The 14,768-nt window shown below is 37.8% G+C and overlaps 1 protein-coding gene across 1 annotated transcript in view; it reads left to right on the top strand.

The window, feature by feature from the left end:
* Positions 1-14,768, top strand: part of LOC111587344 (neuronal PAS domain-containing protein 3) — a 186,562-nt gene that overhangs the window by 132,828 nt on the left and 38,966 nt on the right. The window contains exons 4-6 of the mRNA XM_055006220.1: positions 4,758-4,876; positions 7,272-7,465; positions 13,425-13,531. Coding sequence (XP_054862195.1) covers positions 4,758-4,876; positions 7,272-7,465; positions 13,425-13,531 — 420 coding nt within the window. The remainder of the gene's footprint in view (positions 1-4,757; positions 4,877-7,271; positions 7,466-13,424; positions 13,532-14,768) is intronic.

Genomic DNA, 14,768 nt, shown 5'->3' with positions numbered 1-14,768 from the left:
TCATGCATCAGTTCCTCCTCTTCTTCTCCTCATGCATCAGTTCCTCCTCCTCTTCTCCTCATGCATCAGTTTCTCTTCTTCTCCTCCTCATGCATCAGTTCCTCTTCTTCTCCTCATGCATCAGTTCCTCCTCTTCTCCTCCTCATGCATCAGTTCCTCCTCTTCTCCTCCTCATGCATCAGTTCCTCTTCTCCTCCTCATGCATCAGTTCCTCCTCCTCTTCTCCTCATGCATCACTTCCTCTTCTTCTCCTCCTCATGCATCAGTTCCTCCTCTTCTCCTCATCATGCATCAGTTCCTCCTCTTCTCCTCCTCATGCATCAGTTCCTCCTCTTCTCCTCGTCATGCATCAGTTCCTCCTCTTCTCCTCCTCATGCATCAGTTCCTCCTCTTCTTCTCCTCATGCATCAGTTCCTCCTCCTCTTCTCCTCATGCATCACTTCCTCTTCTTCTCCTCCTCATGCATCAGTTCCTCCTCTTCTCCTCATCATGCATCAGTTCCTCCTCTTCTCCTCCTCATGCATCAGTTCCTCCTCTTTTTCTCCTCATGCATCAGTTCCTCCTCCTCTTCTTCTCCTCGTGCATCAGTTCCTCCTCTTCTTCTTCTCCTCCTCATGCATCAGTTTCTCCTCCCCTCCATCCCTGCAGAAAGTGTTTAATTGTGATGGAACATGAGCAATGAGACGAGAGAAGAGGTGGAACAATGCCGGTCGGATCTCCAGCAAGGGTTTCACACTAATCCCATTAATTCTGAGAATAACAAAGAGAGGAGTGGAGGTGAAGGAGGTCCTGCTCTCCATCATTCCTCCATCCCTCCATCATCATTATTCCTCCGTCAGATCACGGCTGATTTCCTGGAGGACTGAGAGGGAGAATGGATGGATGGAGGGATGGAGGAGGAGATGATTCCTCCTGGGATCTTCTCTCCTTTTATTCTCGTCCTCCTTTGTCCTTCGTTTACTCACTTCTGGTTACAAATCAAAATATATTAAGTTTCCAGCGTTGAATCCTGGACGAGAATTTAGATTAAAAGACTCTTTCATGTCAAAGTGAAAACAGATTTCTACAAAGTGATGTCAATCTAAAAGATGCGTCTCAGTGATTAGAGGATAAAGACTCCTGGATCTGAAGGTCCAGTCTGTGGTGGATCAGAACTCCTGGATAAAATTACACCATGAAGACTGAAGAACCAAGAAACTCTGACGAAAAGTTGTAGAAAAGCATCAGTCAGAACGATACAAGAACATTTAAAGTTCCTGAAGATCTCTTGGAGTCCAGTTAAATCCATCATTAAGAAATGGAAGGAAGATGGAACATGAATAAATCTGACTAGAGCAGGACGTCCTCAAGATCTGAGAGACTAGAGAGGGAGGCCACCAAGACTCCTATGACTCCTCTGAAGGAGAAAGAGTCTAGAGAGGGAGGCCACCAAGACTCCTATGACTCCTCTGAAGGAGAAAGAGTCTAGAGAGGGAGGCCACCAAGACTCCTATGACTCCTCTGAAGGAGAAAGAGACTAGAGAGGGAGGCCACCAAGACTCCTATGACTCCTCTGAAGGAGAAAGAGTCTAGAGAGGGAGGCCACCAAGACTCCTATGACTCCTCTGAAGGAGAAAGAGTCTAGAGAGGGAGGCCACCAAGACTCCTATGACTCCTCTGAAGGAGAAAGAGTCTAGAGAGGGAGGCCACCAAGACTCCTATGACTCCTCTGAAGGAGAAAGAGTCTAGAGAGGGAGGCCACCAAGACTCCTATGACTCCTCTGAAGGAGAAAGAGACTAGAGAGGGAGGCCACCAAGACTCCTATGACTCCTCTGAAGGAGAAAGAGTCTAGAGAGGGAGGCCACCAAGACTCCTATGACTCCTCTGAAGGAGAAAGAGTCTAGAGAGGGAGGCCACCAAGACTTCTATGACTCATCTGAAGGAGAAAGAGTCTAGAAGGGGGGCCACCAACACACATTTTCGTCTTTCACTTTCTCTTCTTCACCTTTTGCTTCATTCTTTCCTTCCTTCTTCTTTTTCTCTCGTCTTTATTTCCACGTCCTTCTTTTCTCATTTTCTTTTCTATAACTGTCTTCCTCTCCTTCTTATCTTCATTTTTGCTTTTCATTTCTATCTTTTACTCTCCATTTTTGTTTTTCTTACATTTCTTCTTATTCCGTCCTTTATTCCTCCTTTGTTCATCTTTTATACCTCCTTTATTCCTCTTTTATTCCCTCCATCCCTCCATCTCTGTTTCTCTTCAAGGACGTTTATATTTTAAAGGATAAATTTGCATATTAATTCATTTCTTTCAATTTTTTCAGATTAGACGTTGTCAACACGAATCAGCGCTGATCGGACCAGAGTCTACCAGAGACCTGGGAGAGTGTGTTACTGTGTTTTAGTGTGTGTGTTATAGTGTGTGTGTGTTATAGTGTGTGTTTTAATATGTGTGTGTGTGTGTGTGTGTGTGTGTGTGTGTGTGTGTGTGTGTGTTTTAGTGTGTGTGTTACAGGGTGTGTGTGTTTTAGTGTGTGTGTTATAGGGTGTGTATGTGTTTTTTGTGTGTGTGTTTTAATGTGTGTGTTGTAGTGTGTGTGTTATGGGTGTGTGTGTGTGTGTGTGTGTGTGTGTGTGTGTGTGTGTGTGTGTGTGTGTGTGCGTTTTAGTGTGTGTGTCATAGGGTGTGTGTGTTTTAGTGTGTGTGCTATAGGGTCTGTGTGTGTGTTATCTTGTGTGTTATAGGGTGTGTGTGTTAGTGTGTGTGTTTTAATGTGTGTGTGTTATAGGGTGTGTGTGTTTTAGTGTGTGTGTTACAGGGTGTGTGTGTTGCAGTGTGTATGTTTTAATATGTGTGTGTGTTTTAGTGTGTGTGTTATAGGGTGTGTGTTATAGGGTGTGTGTGTTATAGTGTCTGTGTTTTAATGTGTGTGTGTGTTTTAGTGTGTGTGTTATAGTTTGTTATAGTGTGTGTGCTTTAATATGTGTGTGTGTGTTGAGGGAGTTGAACGCTGAATAAAAAGTGATTTCCACCAGAAGGAACAAACGTCGTCGCAGCATTTCACAAACCTCAGAGTTGATTTAAATGCTGTCCAAGTTGCTTTATAACTATTTAACCTCCAGGTTTCTAGAATTTTGACCTTCATAAAGAAAATATTGTTGGAAAACCAACAAGACATCATTGCAAATGTACAAGGTGATATAACTGATATTCACTGAGATTTACTCACTTATGTTGTATAAAATAATAATAAAAATTAAGCTCTGAGTCACATTTTACCCTGTGTGGCCAAACAAAAAAATCTCCACCTGGAATTAACTGAGCAAATACTTCAGATCCTTCTGTTGGGTAATTACTGCAGTGATGACAACAACTTATCTAATGACAAAAATAAGACAAAAAACAACAAAAACAAGACAAAACAACAAAAACAAGACAAAACCAACAAAAATGAGACGCAAGACGACAAAAACAAGACGCATAAGTCAAACTCTTAGATGATGGTAGGACATTGTTGTGACTTGGCCAGTGATGTTCAGGCATCTTCTTCAAACGTGGTCAAAAATCAATTCTGGATGAACAGCTGGAGTCTTCAAAACGTTCTCAAGAAACAGTCTTCAGAGTCTGATGTGAATAAAGTTTATTCAATCCAGAGCTGGAAGAATGAACAGGAGCAACATCTGGAGATGTTAACTGACTCCACAAAACATTACGTCATCTTTTATACCTTCTTCTAAACTCTCCTCTTCTGTTCTGGAAACCAACAACTCATCTGGCTCCATGGGCTTCCACTGGGTTGGTGTTTTCCACAGGATTATTCAGAATATTCATAACTTCAGATGACATGTTTGGTCTTCCAGTCTTATTGTCGGCTCTAAAATCCTCTTTGTCGCATTTTATCATTTGTTCAGTCTTAGGATGCCACAACAAAACCACCAGTAGAACTCACAGCTGTTTAATAGTGAAAGGAAGAACATTTCCACATGAAGGGAACTCACAGGACTGGGACTAAACAGCTGTAGCTCCAAGAAAACCACTGATCAGTGGATGATCAGAAAAAAGGGCTTCAGTTTGCTGTGGAGCATAAAGATTGGATTCTGGAGGTCATGTGGTCTGATGAGTCCAGATCTACCCTGTTCCAGAGTGCTGAATGGCACCAGAATTGGTGCCGTTCTGCTCCATTTGTGGTCTTTCTGACTCAGACTTGAGTCACTTAAATTGATATTATAATGATACTGCCACCTCCATGCCTGATGGTAGGTATAGAGTCCAGAGGAGTCGAGGATAAACCATCAGATTGGTCCATCAGGGTAAGAAAAGAGGCAGATGAAGTGATGTCCTCATCATGGCTAGTGGAGTTTAGGGTTGTGATCTGGGGTTGGTCATCTGTTGTGTGTTTGTTGGTCATTTGTTGTGTCTTTTGTGTAGCGGTGTTTCCCGTCCCTCTGAACTTGCAGCTGATTTCTGACCAATGAGGCTCCTCCCCTTCAGCCCCGTCCTGCTCTCTGATTGGTCGGCTGAATGATCAGATTGTGTTTCCAGGTTTTACTGAACATTGGCTGACTTTAGGAGGTTTTATTCCTCCTTAACGAACCTTTAATTGGCTTCCGTCCGTCGGCTCTGATGTGTTTTGACATCCTTAGGTTTGATTGCCACGAGCCGCTGTGATTTGACGGACAGGTTGACAGCTGCTGTGATTGGTTGATGGCTGCGGCTGACAGTGTGGATGTGTTTATTAGTTCCCTCCAGCTAAACGTTTCTCCGTTTGTTCTCCAGTGGAGTCCAGCAGCCCCAGCCTCCTGGCTCCAGACAACTCCCTGGAAAGATCCTTCTTCATCCGCATGAAGTCCACGCTCACCAAGAGGGGCGTGCACATCAAGTCCTCAGGATACAAGGTGACGAACATGCTAAACATGCTAAACACACGCTAAACACACTAAGCGCACATCAAGTCCTCAGAATACAAGGTGACAAACATGCTAAACACACGCTAAACACACATCAAGTCCTCAGGATGCAAGATGAGGAACATGCTAAACACACTAAACACACTAAACACACACAAAACACAAAGATTTACGGTACCTGTACTCTGTTTTGTACACATTTGAAAAGTAATGTTTTAGGGCTATAAAAAAGTATTTAAAAACAAATAACTTGAAACTTGTCCAAAATGACTTGAAACCCCTATAAAATCACCCAGAACTTGTCCAAAGCACCTCTTATGTTGTATACATCTTTAGGGTATGTTAAATAGTTTATTTTTAATGCTGCTGTTCAGAGAGTACTAAACTGATTTTTATTTTCTGTAAGAGTGTCAGTAAAGATCTATTCTGTTCTGTTCAAAAACCATCTAAAATGACTCAAAGATCATCTATAATGACTGAAAAATCATATAAATTTGAGTTCTGGTTGGAGGTAATTAACCAGAACCTCTCAAATCTCTCTAAAATCACTCAGAACTTGTCCAACACAACTCAAAAATCATCTAAAATGACTCAAACTTCGTCTAAAACTACAAGACCTGAGTTCTGGTTGGAGGTCATTAACCTCCACAGAAGTCATGGTGCCTGTTGCTTGATCAGGACGTCTGTAGTTTGTAATTAATTTTTATTGATTTAAAGCTGTAGACGAACATCAGGACTCTAGTTTTTAGTTTTCTATAACTTCTTCAGTCTCCTTGGTTTGATCTTGTAGAATAAAGACATCTCTATGACTCCTATAGACATAACAATAGGACTCTAAGCTCTGTGACCGACTCGGCGCTGCAGATCGAGAGGAAGGATTAAAGGATTCAGAGTGTGTGTGTGTGTACGTGTGTGTGTGTGTGTGTGTGTGTGTGTGTGTGTGTGTGTGTGTGTGTGTGCATTTGTGTGTGTGTGTGTGTGTGTGTGACCACCTGGCAGACTCAGATCAGATGCAAATCACAGCGAAACAAAGACGCACATAAATATTCACACACACATGCATGCATATATTACTGCACACACACACACAGACACACACAGACACACACACACACACACACACACACAGAGAGAGAGAGAGATCTAAAGTGGCATTTTTAAAGATGTTCTGTTGCTGCAGGCAGTTTTAACTTCTCATTTTTTACTACATTCATATATTTACATAGTTTTTAATCTGAACCAGACAATCTGAGACAAACATGAAGAATCTGTTGTTTATTGTTCACCACATAACGATTAAATGATGATTAATCTGCCTGTAAAGCAACAGAAATGTGTTTAGGTGTTTTCCTGCTTATCCTCTTGAAGCAACTAAAGGCTGAAATTTATTTTTATGGTTTAAACTATAACAGTCTTTGGTTCAAAATAAAAGAAGATGTTCTTAGTAAAACACTGAAAATATCAGAAGCATCAGTTGTGGAAGTCTGTAAAGCCGCATAAAGACATTAAAGTTGAGTCTAAAATCAGGGAAAATTCGAATGGAGTCTGGTACTGTAAATGTCAACGCAGACTATCTAAAACTGGCTACATTTAAAATGGAGTCTGGTTCTATAGATGTCTCTGCAGCTGCACAAGGATTTCATAAAGTTGAGTCTAAAATTAGTAAAATTTTAGATGGCGTTTGGTACTGTAGATTCTGGACACTTGTGCAAGAACTGAATAAATTCAAGTCTAAAATTAAGAAAAGTTTGGGTGTAACCTGGTACTACAGATGTGTGTGCAGCTGCGCAAGAACTGAATAAAGTTGAATCTAAAATTGGTTAAAGTTTGAATAAAGTCTGGTGCAATAAATGTCTGGGCAGTCATGCAAGGACTGAATAAAATAAAGTCTAAAATAAAGAAAAGTTTGGATAAAGTCTGGTGCTAGAGGGGTCTGTACAGCCAGACAGGAACCGAGTAAAGTCAAGTCTAGAACTGGCAGAATTTTGAGTGGAATCTGGTGCCGGAAATGTCAGTGCAGATGATCTAAAACTGGCAAAATCTGAATAAAGTCTGGTATTATGGGTGTCTGTGCAGCCAGACAAAAACTGAATAAAGTGGAATCTAATGTTGGCAAAATTTTGAATTGAGTCTGATACTATAGATGCCCATGCAGCTGCTCAAGAACTGAAAAAAATTGAGCCTAAAATTAGCAGGATTTTGAATAGAGTCTGTTACTGTACACGTCAACACAGACAAACTAAAACTAGCTAAATTTAGAATGAGGTCTGGTATTATAGGTGTCTCTTCAGCCACATAACGACTTCATGTTGCAGCAACATGTGTTCTTCTAAAGCTCCTCCACCTCCAGACCCTCCAACCCTAACCCTCTGACCCTTCTCAGGTGATCCACATCACGGGCCGTCTCCGGATTCGGATGGCGCTGACTCACAGTCGCTCGGTGCCCAATCAGATCATGGGGATGGTGGTGGTGGCCCACGCTCTACCGCCGCCAACCATCAACGAGGTCCGCATCGACTGCCAGATGTTCGTCACCAGAGTCAACATGGACCTCAAGATTGTCTACTGCGAGAACAGGTGAGGAACCGGACCCTCTGGTTCTGGTGAGATCTTCTGAAACAGCACAAAGAGAGTTCCACCAGAACCTCCTCAGAACATCTGTTTCTTCATCTCCAGTAACTTTATCAATGATGAGAGTTCTACCTTCATACTGGGAATATTTCCAGAGTTCCAGCTTCTTGAAGTCCATAGAGGAGAACGTCCCCTGGAGAAAGAGTAGACGTACCGACAACTGTCCAGTTGTCGGTAGGTCTACTCTAGAACTTTCTCCGGGGGACGTTCTCCTTTCCTGCTTCCAGTCGTTAAGTTTAGTCTCACTTAGAACATTCCAGGTCCTTGAAGTCCATAGACGTGGGTCCAGATTTATCATTTCTGAGCCTCAGAACTTCATCAGTCCAGCAGATAAACACCTCAGTTTAGAGATTCAGGGAGACGAGGACAAAACAGTGAATCCAGATGGAAATTCAAGGGTTCAAGAGAAGTTCAGTTAGTGAGAAATGACTTGAAAACTGTAAAAAAAAAATTACTCAAGAATGTTCCAAAGTGACTCATACTTTTTACAAAATTATCGATAAAATAGTCCACAACTCAAGAATCATCCAGATTAATTTTTTAAAATGGTCTAAAATTACTTAAAATTTGACCAAAATTACTTTAAATTTATCTGAAGTTCCTGAAAACTGTCCAGTTCCTGGTTCTGGGTCCAGATTTATCACTTTTTAATGGACTTTTTCCATCGTTTCTGAGCCTCAGAACTTCATCAGTGCAGCAGATAGAACTGTGACATTTAGGAGGAGAAACGCCTGAGTTCTGGTAAAAACTGACACCAGATGAGTTTACATCCATCCAGGTGTCTCAGTGTGAAGCTAATCGAGATTTGATGAATTTTGGACGGTTTTTGAGTCACTTTGGACAAGACCTCAAGGTCTTTAGAACATTATTCATATACTTTGGGGAAATATTGAGTCACTTTGGAAGACTTTTGCCATTTTTTTGTACAAATTTTCATAATTTAGGGGCAATTTAGAGTAATTTTGGACATCTTTTCTCATTCTGAGCAATTTTTGAGCCATTTTTGACAAATATTGAAAAATCTAGGAGCATTTTTGTGTAATTTTAGCCAAATTTCATGGAATTTGACCTTTTTTTTTTTTTTTTTTTTTTTTTAAAGAAAAAACACATTTGAGTTCTGGTAAAAACTAACACCAGATCAGTTTAAATCCATCCGGGGGTCACAGTCTAGAAAATAAAACTAATTTCTGTTCATTTTCTCTACAACCACTTTTCTACTGATGTTAGAGCCTCAACAGTTGGAAAAATGTGGACCAGAGTCTGTACTTTAGTAGAAATATGGATCCATCCATAGACACTTACAGGAACTTTATGGAGACACTAAACCAGCCTGGATTGGAGATTTAACACTTTATTCCATTTTAAAGGGATAATAATTATCCATTGCTGTAATTTTTCACTACTTTTAGATGGTCTAATATGTTGTTTTGTGCAGATTTTGAATGTTTTTGGGCAGACTTCTCAGAGAAACCTCCAGTTTTCTGACCTTAGAAACGATCCGAGTGTCTGATTCTGCATTCAGGATTCACACCTGCTGAGGAAAAAACAGCAAAAGTGGTGTGAGCTTCTTATTCATGAGGAGTCTGACCCAATCCTGCCGGTTTAACAGTGAAATACGTCTGTGATGGATCTATCTGCTTCCTGTGTCCAGATAAAGCAGATAGGCATCAGGATACGGAGTTAACCGGCCGACCGGCAGATTCATATCGCAGCAGAAAAATCAGCCCTTCATGTTTTATTATGGGGAAAATGATAGTAGACAGATTGGTTTTTTTGTGGCTGGGAGAAGCGACACAATGCCGGGGGATGATGATATGGGATGCAGAGCGACATTATAGCCCATTCTAGGAGGACTCTGTGAGAGAATGATGGAACAGAGTGTGCTGTTATCTGCCGCCAGACATTAGACTCCGTCACAGGGAAATTGTTCTGTCTATCCTGTGGCAAATTCTCTCAAATTAAAGCTTTTAAAGCGTCGCAGTGCTACCTGTACAATAGACAGACAGCTTATTAGCTGCTGAGGTTTTAATGGAGAAGAACTGCTCCAACGTTTTCATTTCAGCTTCAGTAATGTGGAGATGATTGATCAGAAGGAGGAAAAATAGAGCTGTTAGGGTTAATCAGTTAATAATCAGCTGATTAATTAACTATTCTGATAATTAAATAGTCAGTTTGAGTGACTTAAGTGGTCATTTTGCATCTTTTAATGGTTATTTTTGGTAATTTTTTGTCTATTGTTAATTTAGTGACTTAAATGGTCATTTTGCATCATTTACTGGTTATTTTTTTGGTTCAATTTGGTCATTTTTTGTCCCATTTTGTCACTTTAGTGACTCTTTGTGGTCATTTTGCATCTTTTTATGGTTATTTTTGGTTCATTTTGGTCATTTTGTGCCACATCTTGACAATTAAAGCTTTTAAGGCGGCACTGTGCTACCTGTACAATAGACAGACGGATCGGAGGTTTTAATGGAGAAGAGCTGCTCCAACGTTTTCATTTCAGCTTCAGTAATGTGGAGATGATTCATCAGAGGAGGGAAAATAGAGCTGTGAGGGTTAATCAGTTAATAATCAGCTGATTAATTAACTTTTCTGATAGTCAGTTTGAGTCCAAAAACGGTTTCATTTCTCTGATTTCACCTTCTTAAATGTAAATATTTTCTGGTTTATGACAGAAAACTGAATATCTTTGGACAAAACAAGATCTTTGATGAAACTCAGATCCACATTTTTACCATTTTATGACATTTTTGAGACCAAAAAAGACAATTTTAGAGCCCCAGTGTTCAATATTTTCTGGCTCCAGTTCTTCAAATGTGAGAATTTGGTGCTTTTCTTTCTGATAAATGACGTTAAACTGAATCTGAAGACGTCATCTTGAGATATGTGAAACTACAGATTACATTTTACTATTACAGACGAAAAAATGCTGAAAGTATTTGTTAGTTTCAGCCCCAGTCTGGTCTAGTTTGAACTAAATAATGAACAGTTTTGTCTAGAAATTTACAGCATGACAGAAAACTGAAGATCTTTGGACTAAAGCAGACGTTTGTGGAAACTCTGATCCACATTTTTAACATTTTATGACATTTTACAGACCAAATGAGTCAAATAATCCGCAAAATAAAGAGAAACTGCAGTTAAATCTAAATTTTAGAACCTCTTCAGGACTAAAAATAACAGAGATGTAACTTAAATAACTCAATTGGCAGCTATTTTAAGAATCGATTTGTCCATTTGAGTGATTTAAAAAACCGTCTAAATTCTCTGATTTCAGCTTCCTAAATGTGACTATTTTCAGGTTTATGACAGTAAATTGAAGATCTCTGGACTAAACCAGACAGTTAATGAAACTTTTCTTTTTTTAAAAGCATTTTCTGACATTTTAGTCCAAACAGCTGACAAATTAATCAAGAAAATAATTAATTAAAAGGTCATTAGCCCTTGAATGATCCTTCAAACCAAACTCTATTTTAAAAAGTTAAAATTTAAACCCAGACAGAGAAGATGAACTAATTAAATCTGATTTTTAGCTCCCATTTGGTCGCCTCCTTCAAAATGTGGGCGTCACAATCAACTATTCTGGGAATTAATTTATCGTTTTCATTCAATTTTAAATTTAAAACCGTCTAAATTCTGTGATTTCAGCTTTTTGATGTGAATATTTTCTGGTTTATGACAGAAAGTTGAAGATCTTTGGACTAAATAAGATGTTTGAGGAACCTCTGATCCACATTTTTATCATTTTCTGACGTTGTAGAACAAACAGCTGATTAATAATTCCAGAAAATAATCATCACTGTAAATAATCGCTGGTTGAAGTTGAAGTAAAACTAATCAAATATAATTTTAATCACTTTTAAAAGCACAAATGTGAAATATTTCCTGGTTCCAGCTTCTAAAAGTGAAGATTTTGTGCTATTTTTTTTATTTTGGTATCAGATATTAAACTAAATCTGAACTTTGGAATAAATATTTATCTTTTATCATTTCTTTTATTCAGTCTCCTGGAGCAAAATAATCCTCTAAACCGTGTTTAGTGAATTTAATTTGAACTGAAGACAGACTGAAATAATATCAGCAGAGAGTGAGAGGTAAATATTCAGATTTTATGATAAATCCAGAATCTCAGCAGCAGGAATATGAACCAGAGCAAGATAATAAAGACGATCAGACAGAATCTCCTTTTAATGCAGCTCTGGTTGATTATTTTCAGCCTCGTAATGTATTTTATTCTCACTTTTCTCTCAGAGTTTCTTTGTTAAGCATCTCCGACTGGAAATCTAAAAAAAATATTCAGGTAAAAAATGACATTTATTCGTAGAAAATGACTTTTTAAAAGTGCTACTGCCATTACAGGAAGTGATATAACCTCTAAAAGAACAGTTCAGACTGAAGAAATGGTTGGAAATTAAAGTTAAAGATGATTGAAAGTAGACGAAAAAAACTGCTTTTATCCTTTTTAAACTTCTGAACATGAAAATACTCAGAACTTCATGTCTGAGTTTAGGGTGAAGGTTTGGGTTAAAAAATGAACCGAAATGACTCCAGATCTGTCCGAAAATAATTGAAAGACTGTCCAAAATGGTCTGCCGTTTGTCCAGAAGGAGTGAAGTTTGACCAAAATTACTCAAAAGTGTTCCAAAGTGAACCTTAGTTTGTTCAGAATTATTAGTACAATAGTCCACAACTCAAAAATTAACCAGATTCACTCAAAAATGGCCTGAAATGGCTTAAAAATTCATCGAAATGACTCAAAATTTGTCAGAAAATAATTAAAAACTATCCATTTTGGTTCATTTTTGTCATTTTGTGCCACATCTTGAGTGTTTTACATCTTTTTGTAACTATTTTTTGTTTGTTTTTGGTCATTTTGTGTCTCATAATTTCAATGTAGTGACTTTTGTGGTCATTTTGCATCTTTTTATGGATATTTTTGGGTCATTTTGGTCATTTTTCGTCTCATAATGTTGATTTAGTGACTTCAGTGGTCATTTTGCATCTTTTTATGGCTATTTTTGGTCTTTTTGTGTCACATCTTGACAGTTTTACGTCTATTTGTAACTGATTTTTTTCCTTGTTTTTAGTCATTCTGTGTCTCATAGTGGGAATTTTGTGACTCTTTGTGGCAATTTTACATCTTTTTATGGTTATTTCTGGTTCAATTTCGTCATTTTGTGCCACATCTTGACTGTTCTACATCTATTTGTAGCTATTTTTTGTTTGCTTTTGGTCAATTTTTTTGTCTCATATTGTTAATTTAATGACTAGTGGTCATTTTGCAACTTTTTTTGTTATTTTTGGTTCAGTTTAGTCATTTTGTGCCTTATCTGGACTGTTTTACATCTATTTGTAACTATTTTTTGTTTGTTTTTGGTCATTTTGTGTCTCATGTTGTTGATTTAGTGTCTTAGGTGGTCATTTTACTTCTTTTTATGGTTATTTTTGGTAATTTTTTTGTCTCGTATTATTAATTAGTGACAAATAGTCATTTTACATCATTTAATGGTTATTTTTTGGTTCAGTTTGGTCATTTTTTGGCTCATTTTGTCAATTTAGTGACTCTTTGTGGTGATTTTGCATCTTTTCATGGTTATTTTTGGTTCAGTTTGGTCATTTTGTGCCACATCTTGACTGTTTTACATCTGTAACTATTTTTTGTTTGTTTTTTGGTCGGTTTGTGTCTCACATGGTTAATTTAGTGACTTTAATGGTCATTTTGCATCTTTTTATGGTTATTTTTGGTTCAGTTTGGTTATTTTTTTTGTCTCATATTGTTAATTTAATGACTTTCAACCGCGAATTTCAAATGAACTGTCTGTAGAGCCCATTCAGTGACCCAGTGGATTGAAAAAAATAAATTATTTTATTGTTTTTCTTGGTCTTTTCTGCCTCCTAACTCCAGGATCAGCGACTACATGGACCTGACTCCGGTGGACATCGTGGGGAAACGCTGCTACCAGTTCATCCATGCTGAGGACGTGGAGGGAATCCGACAGAGTCACCTGGACTGTAAGTCACCCGACTGAACGCTGCGCTCTGATTGGACGGCTTACTGACGGTTTATTATTAACAGAATGAATCCAAACGTTCTTCTCTGTTAAACTGATTCAAAGTTGAAACCGAGCAGCTTCACCTTCCAACAGCTTGTTGCCATGGAGGCGAAGGTGTTCATGTGTTTCCACAGCAACTGAGTCTGCCGATGACGAATGTGTGATGTCATCAACAACAGAGCGATGAATCTTTAGTCGATTTAAAGTCTGAAAGTTTTATTTCCAACGTTTAAATGTCTGTTTGTGGGTGACAGAAGTTGCTGCAGATATTTAACTCAGAGAAAACAGAAAATATTTTTGGTTTCTTGTTAAAAACCAAACAGCAGCTCGATCTCATTCACATAAAAAGTAAAATCTGGTTCAACGTGTCCCGACCTCCAGCAGAAGAAGATTAAAGCTGTCAGCACACAAAGAACAAAGTTAGACAACAGTAAAATATAATAAAAACATGAATTACACCATAAAAAAAGAAACAAGAAAGGCCAAGAATCTAATTAAAAATGTTAAATGCTACTTTTAAAGCGTTTGAACGTAAAATTACACAGTTTTTCTGCTGATTTTTTACAGATATGTTGGTGTTAGGATCACAATTTTTACAGTTTTTGAACATTTCAGTCTTCTACAGGTTTTAACAGATTATTTCTGGCTCCTTTGCTGCCATACTTTTACTGTTTGGAGCATAAAGGTTTGAAAATCAAATGACTTAACTAAAACAAGAGCAGCTAAAAGTAAAACAGGATGAATTTAAGAAGTTATACTTATATCATAACGTAGTAATAATATTGCTACATTTTTACCAAATTTTTACAATACTTTTACTGTATTTTTTACAATATTTTTACAATATTTTTTCTATATTTTTATTGCATTTTTACTATATTTTACTAAGTTTTTTCTAGATTTTTACTGTAGTTTTTCTTTATTTTTACTGTAATTCTACTATATTTTAACTGTAGTTTTGTATATTTTTAACAATATTTGTACTGTATTTTTACTATATTTTTACTGTAGTTTTGTATATTTTTAACAATATTTGTAATGTATTTTTACTATATTGTAGTTTTGTATATTTTTACTATATTTTTACTGTAGTTTTGTATATTTCCATGATATTTTTTCTATATTTTTACTGTATTTTATTATACTACCGTTCAAAAATTTAGGGTCACTTAGAAATGTCCTTGTTGTTGAAATAA

Source organism: Amphiprion ocellaris, chromosome 20, assembly GCF_022539595.1.
Source record: "Amphiprion ocellaris isolate individual 3 ecotype Okinawa chromosome 20, ASM2253959v1, whole genome shotgun sequence".
Taxonomy (NCBI): Eukaryota; Metazoa; Chordata; class Actinopteri; family Pomacentridae; genus Amphiprion; species Amphiprion ocellaris.
This window is presented reverse-complemented; position numbering and strand designations above follow the sequence as displayed.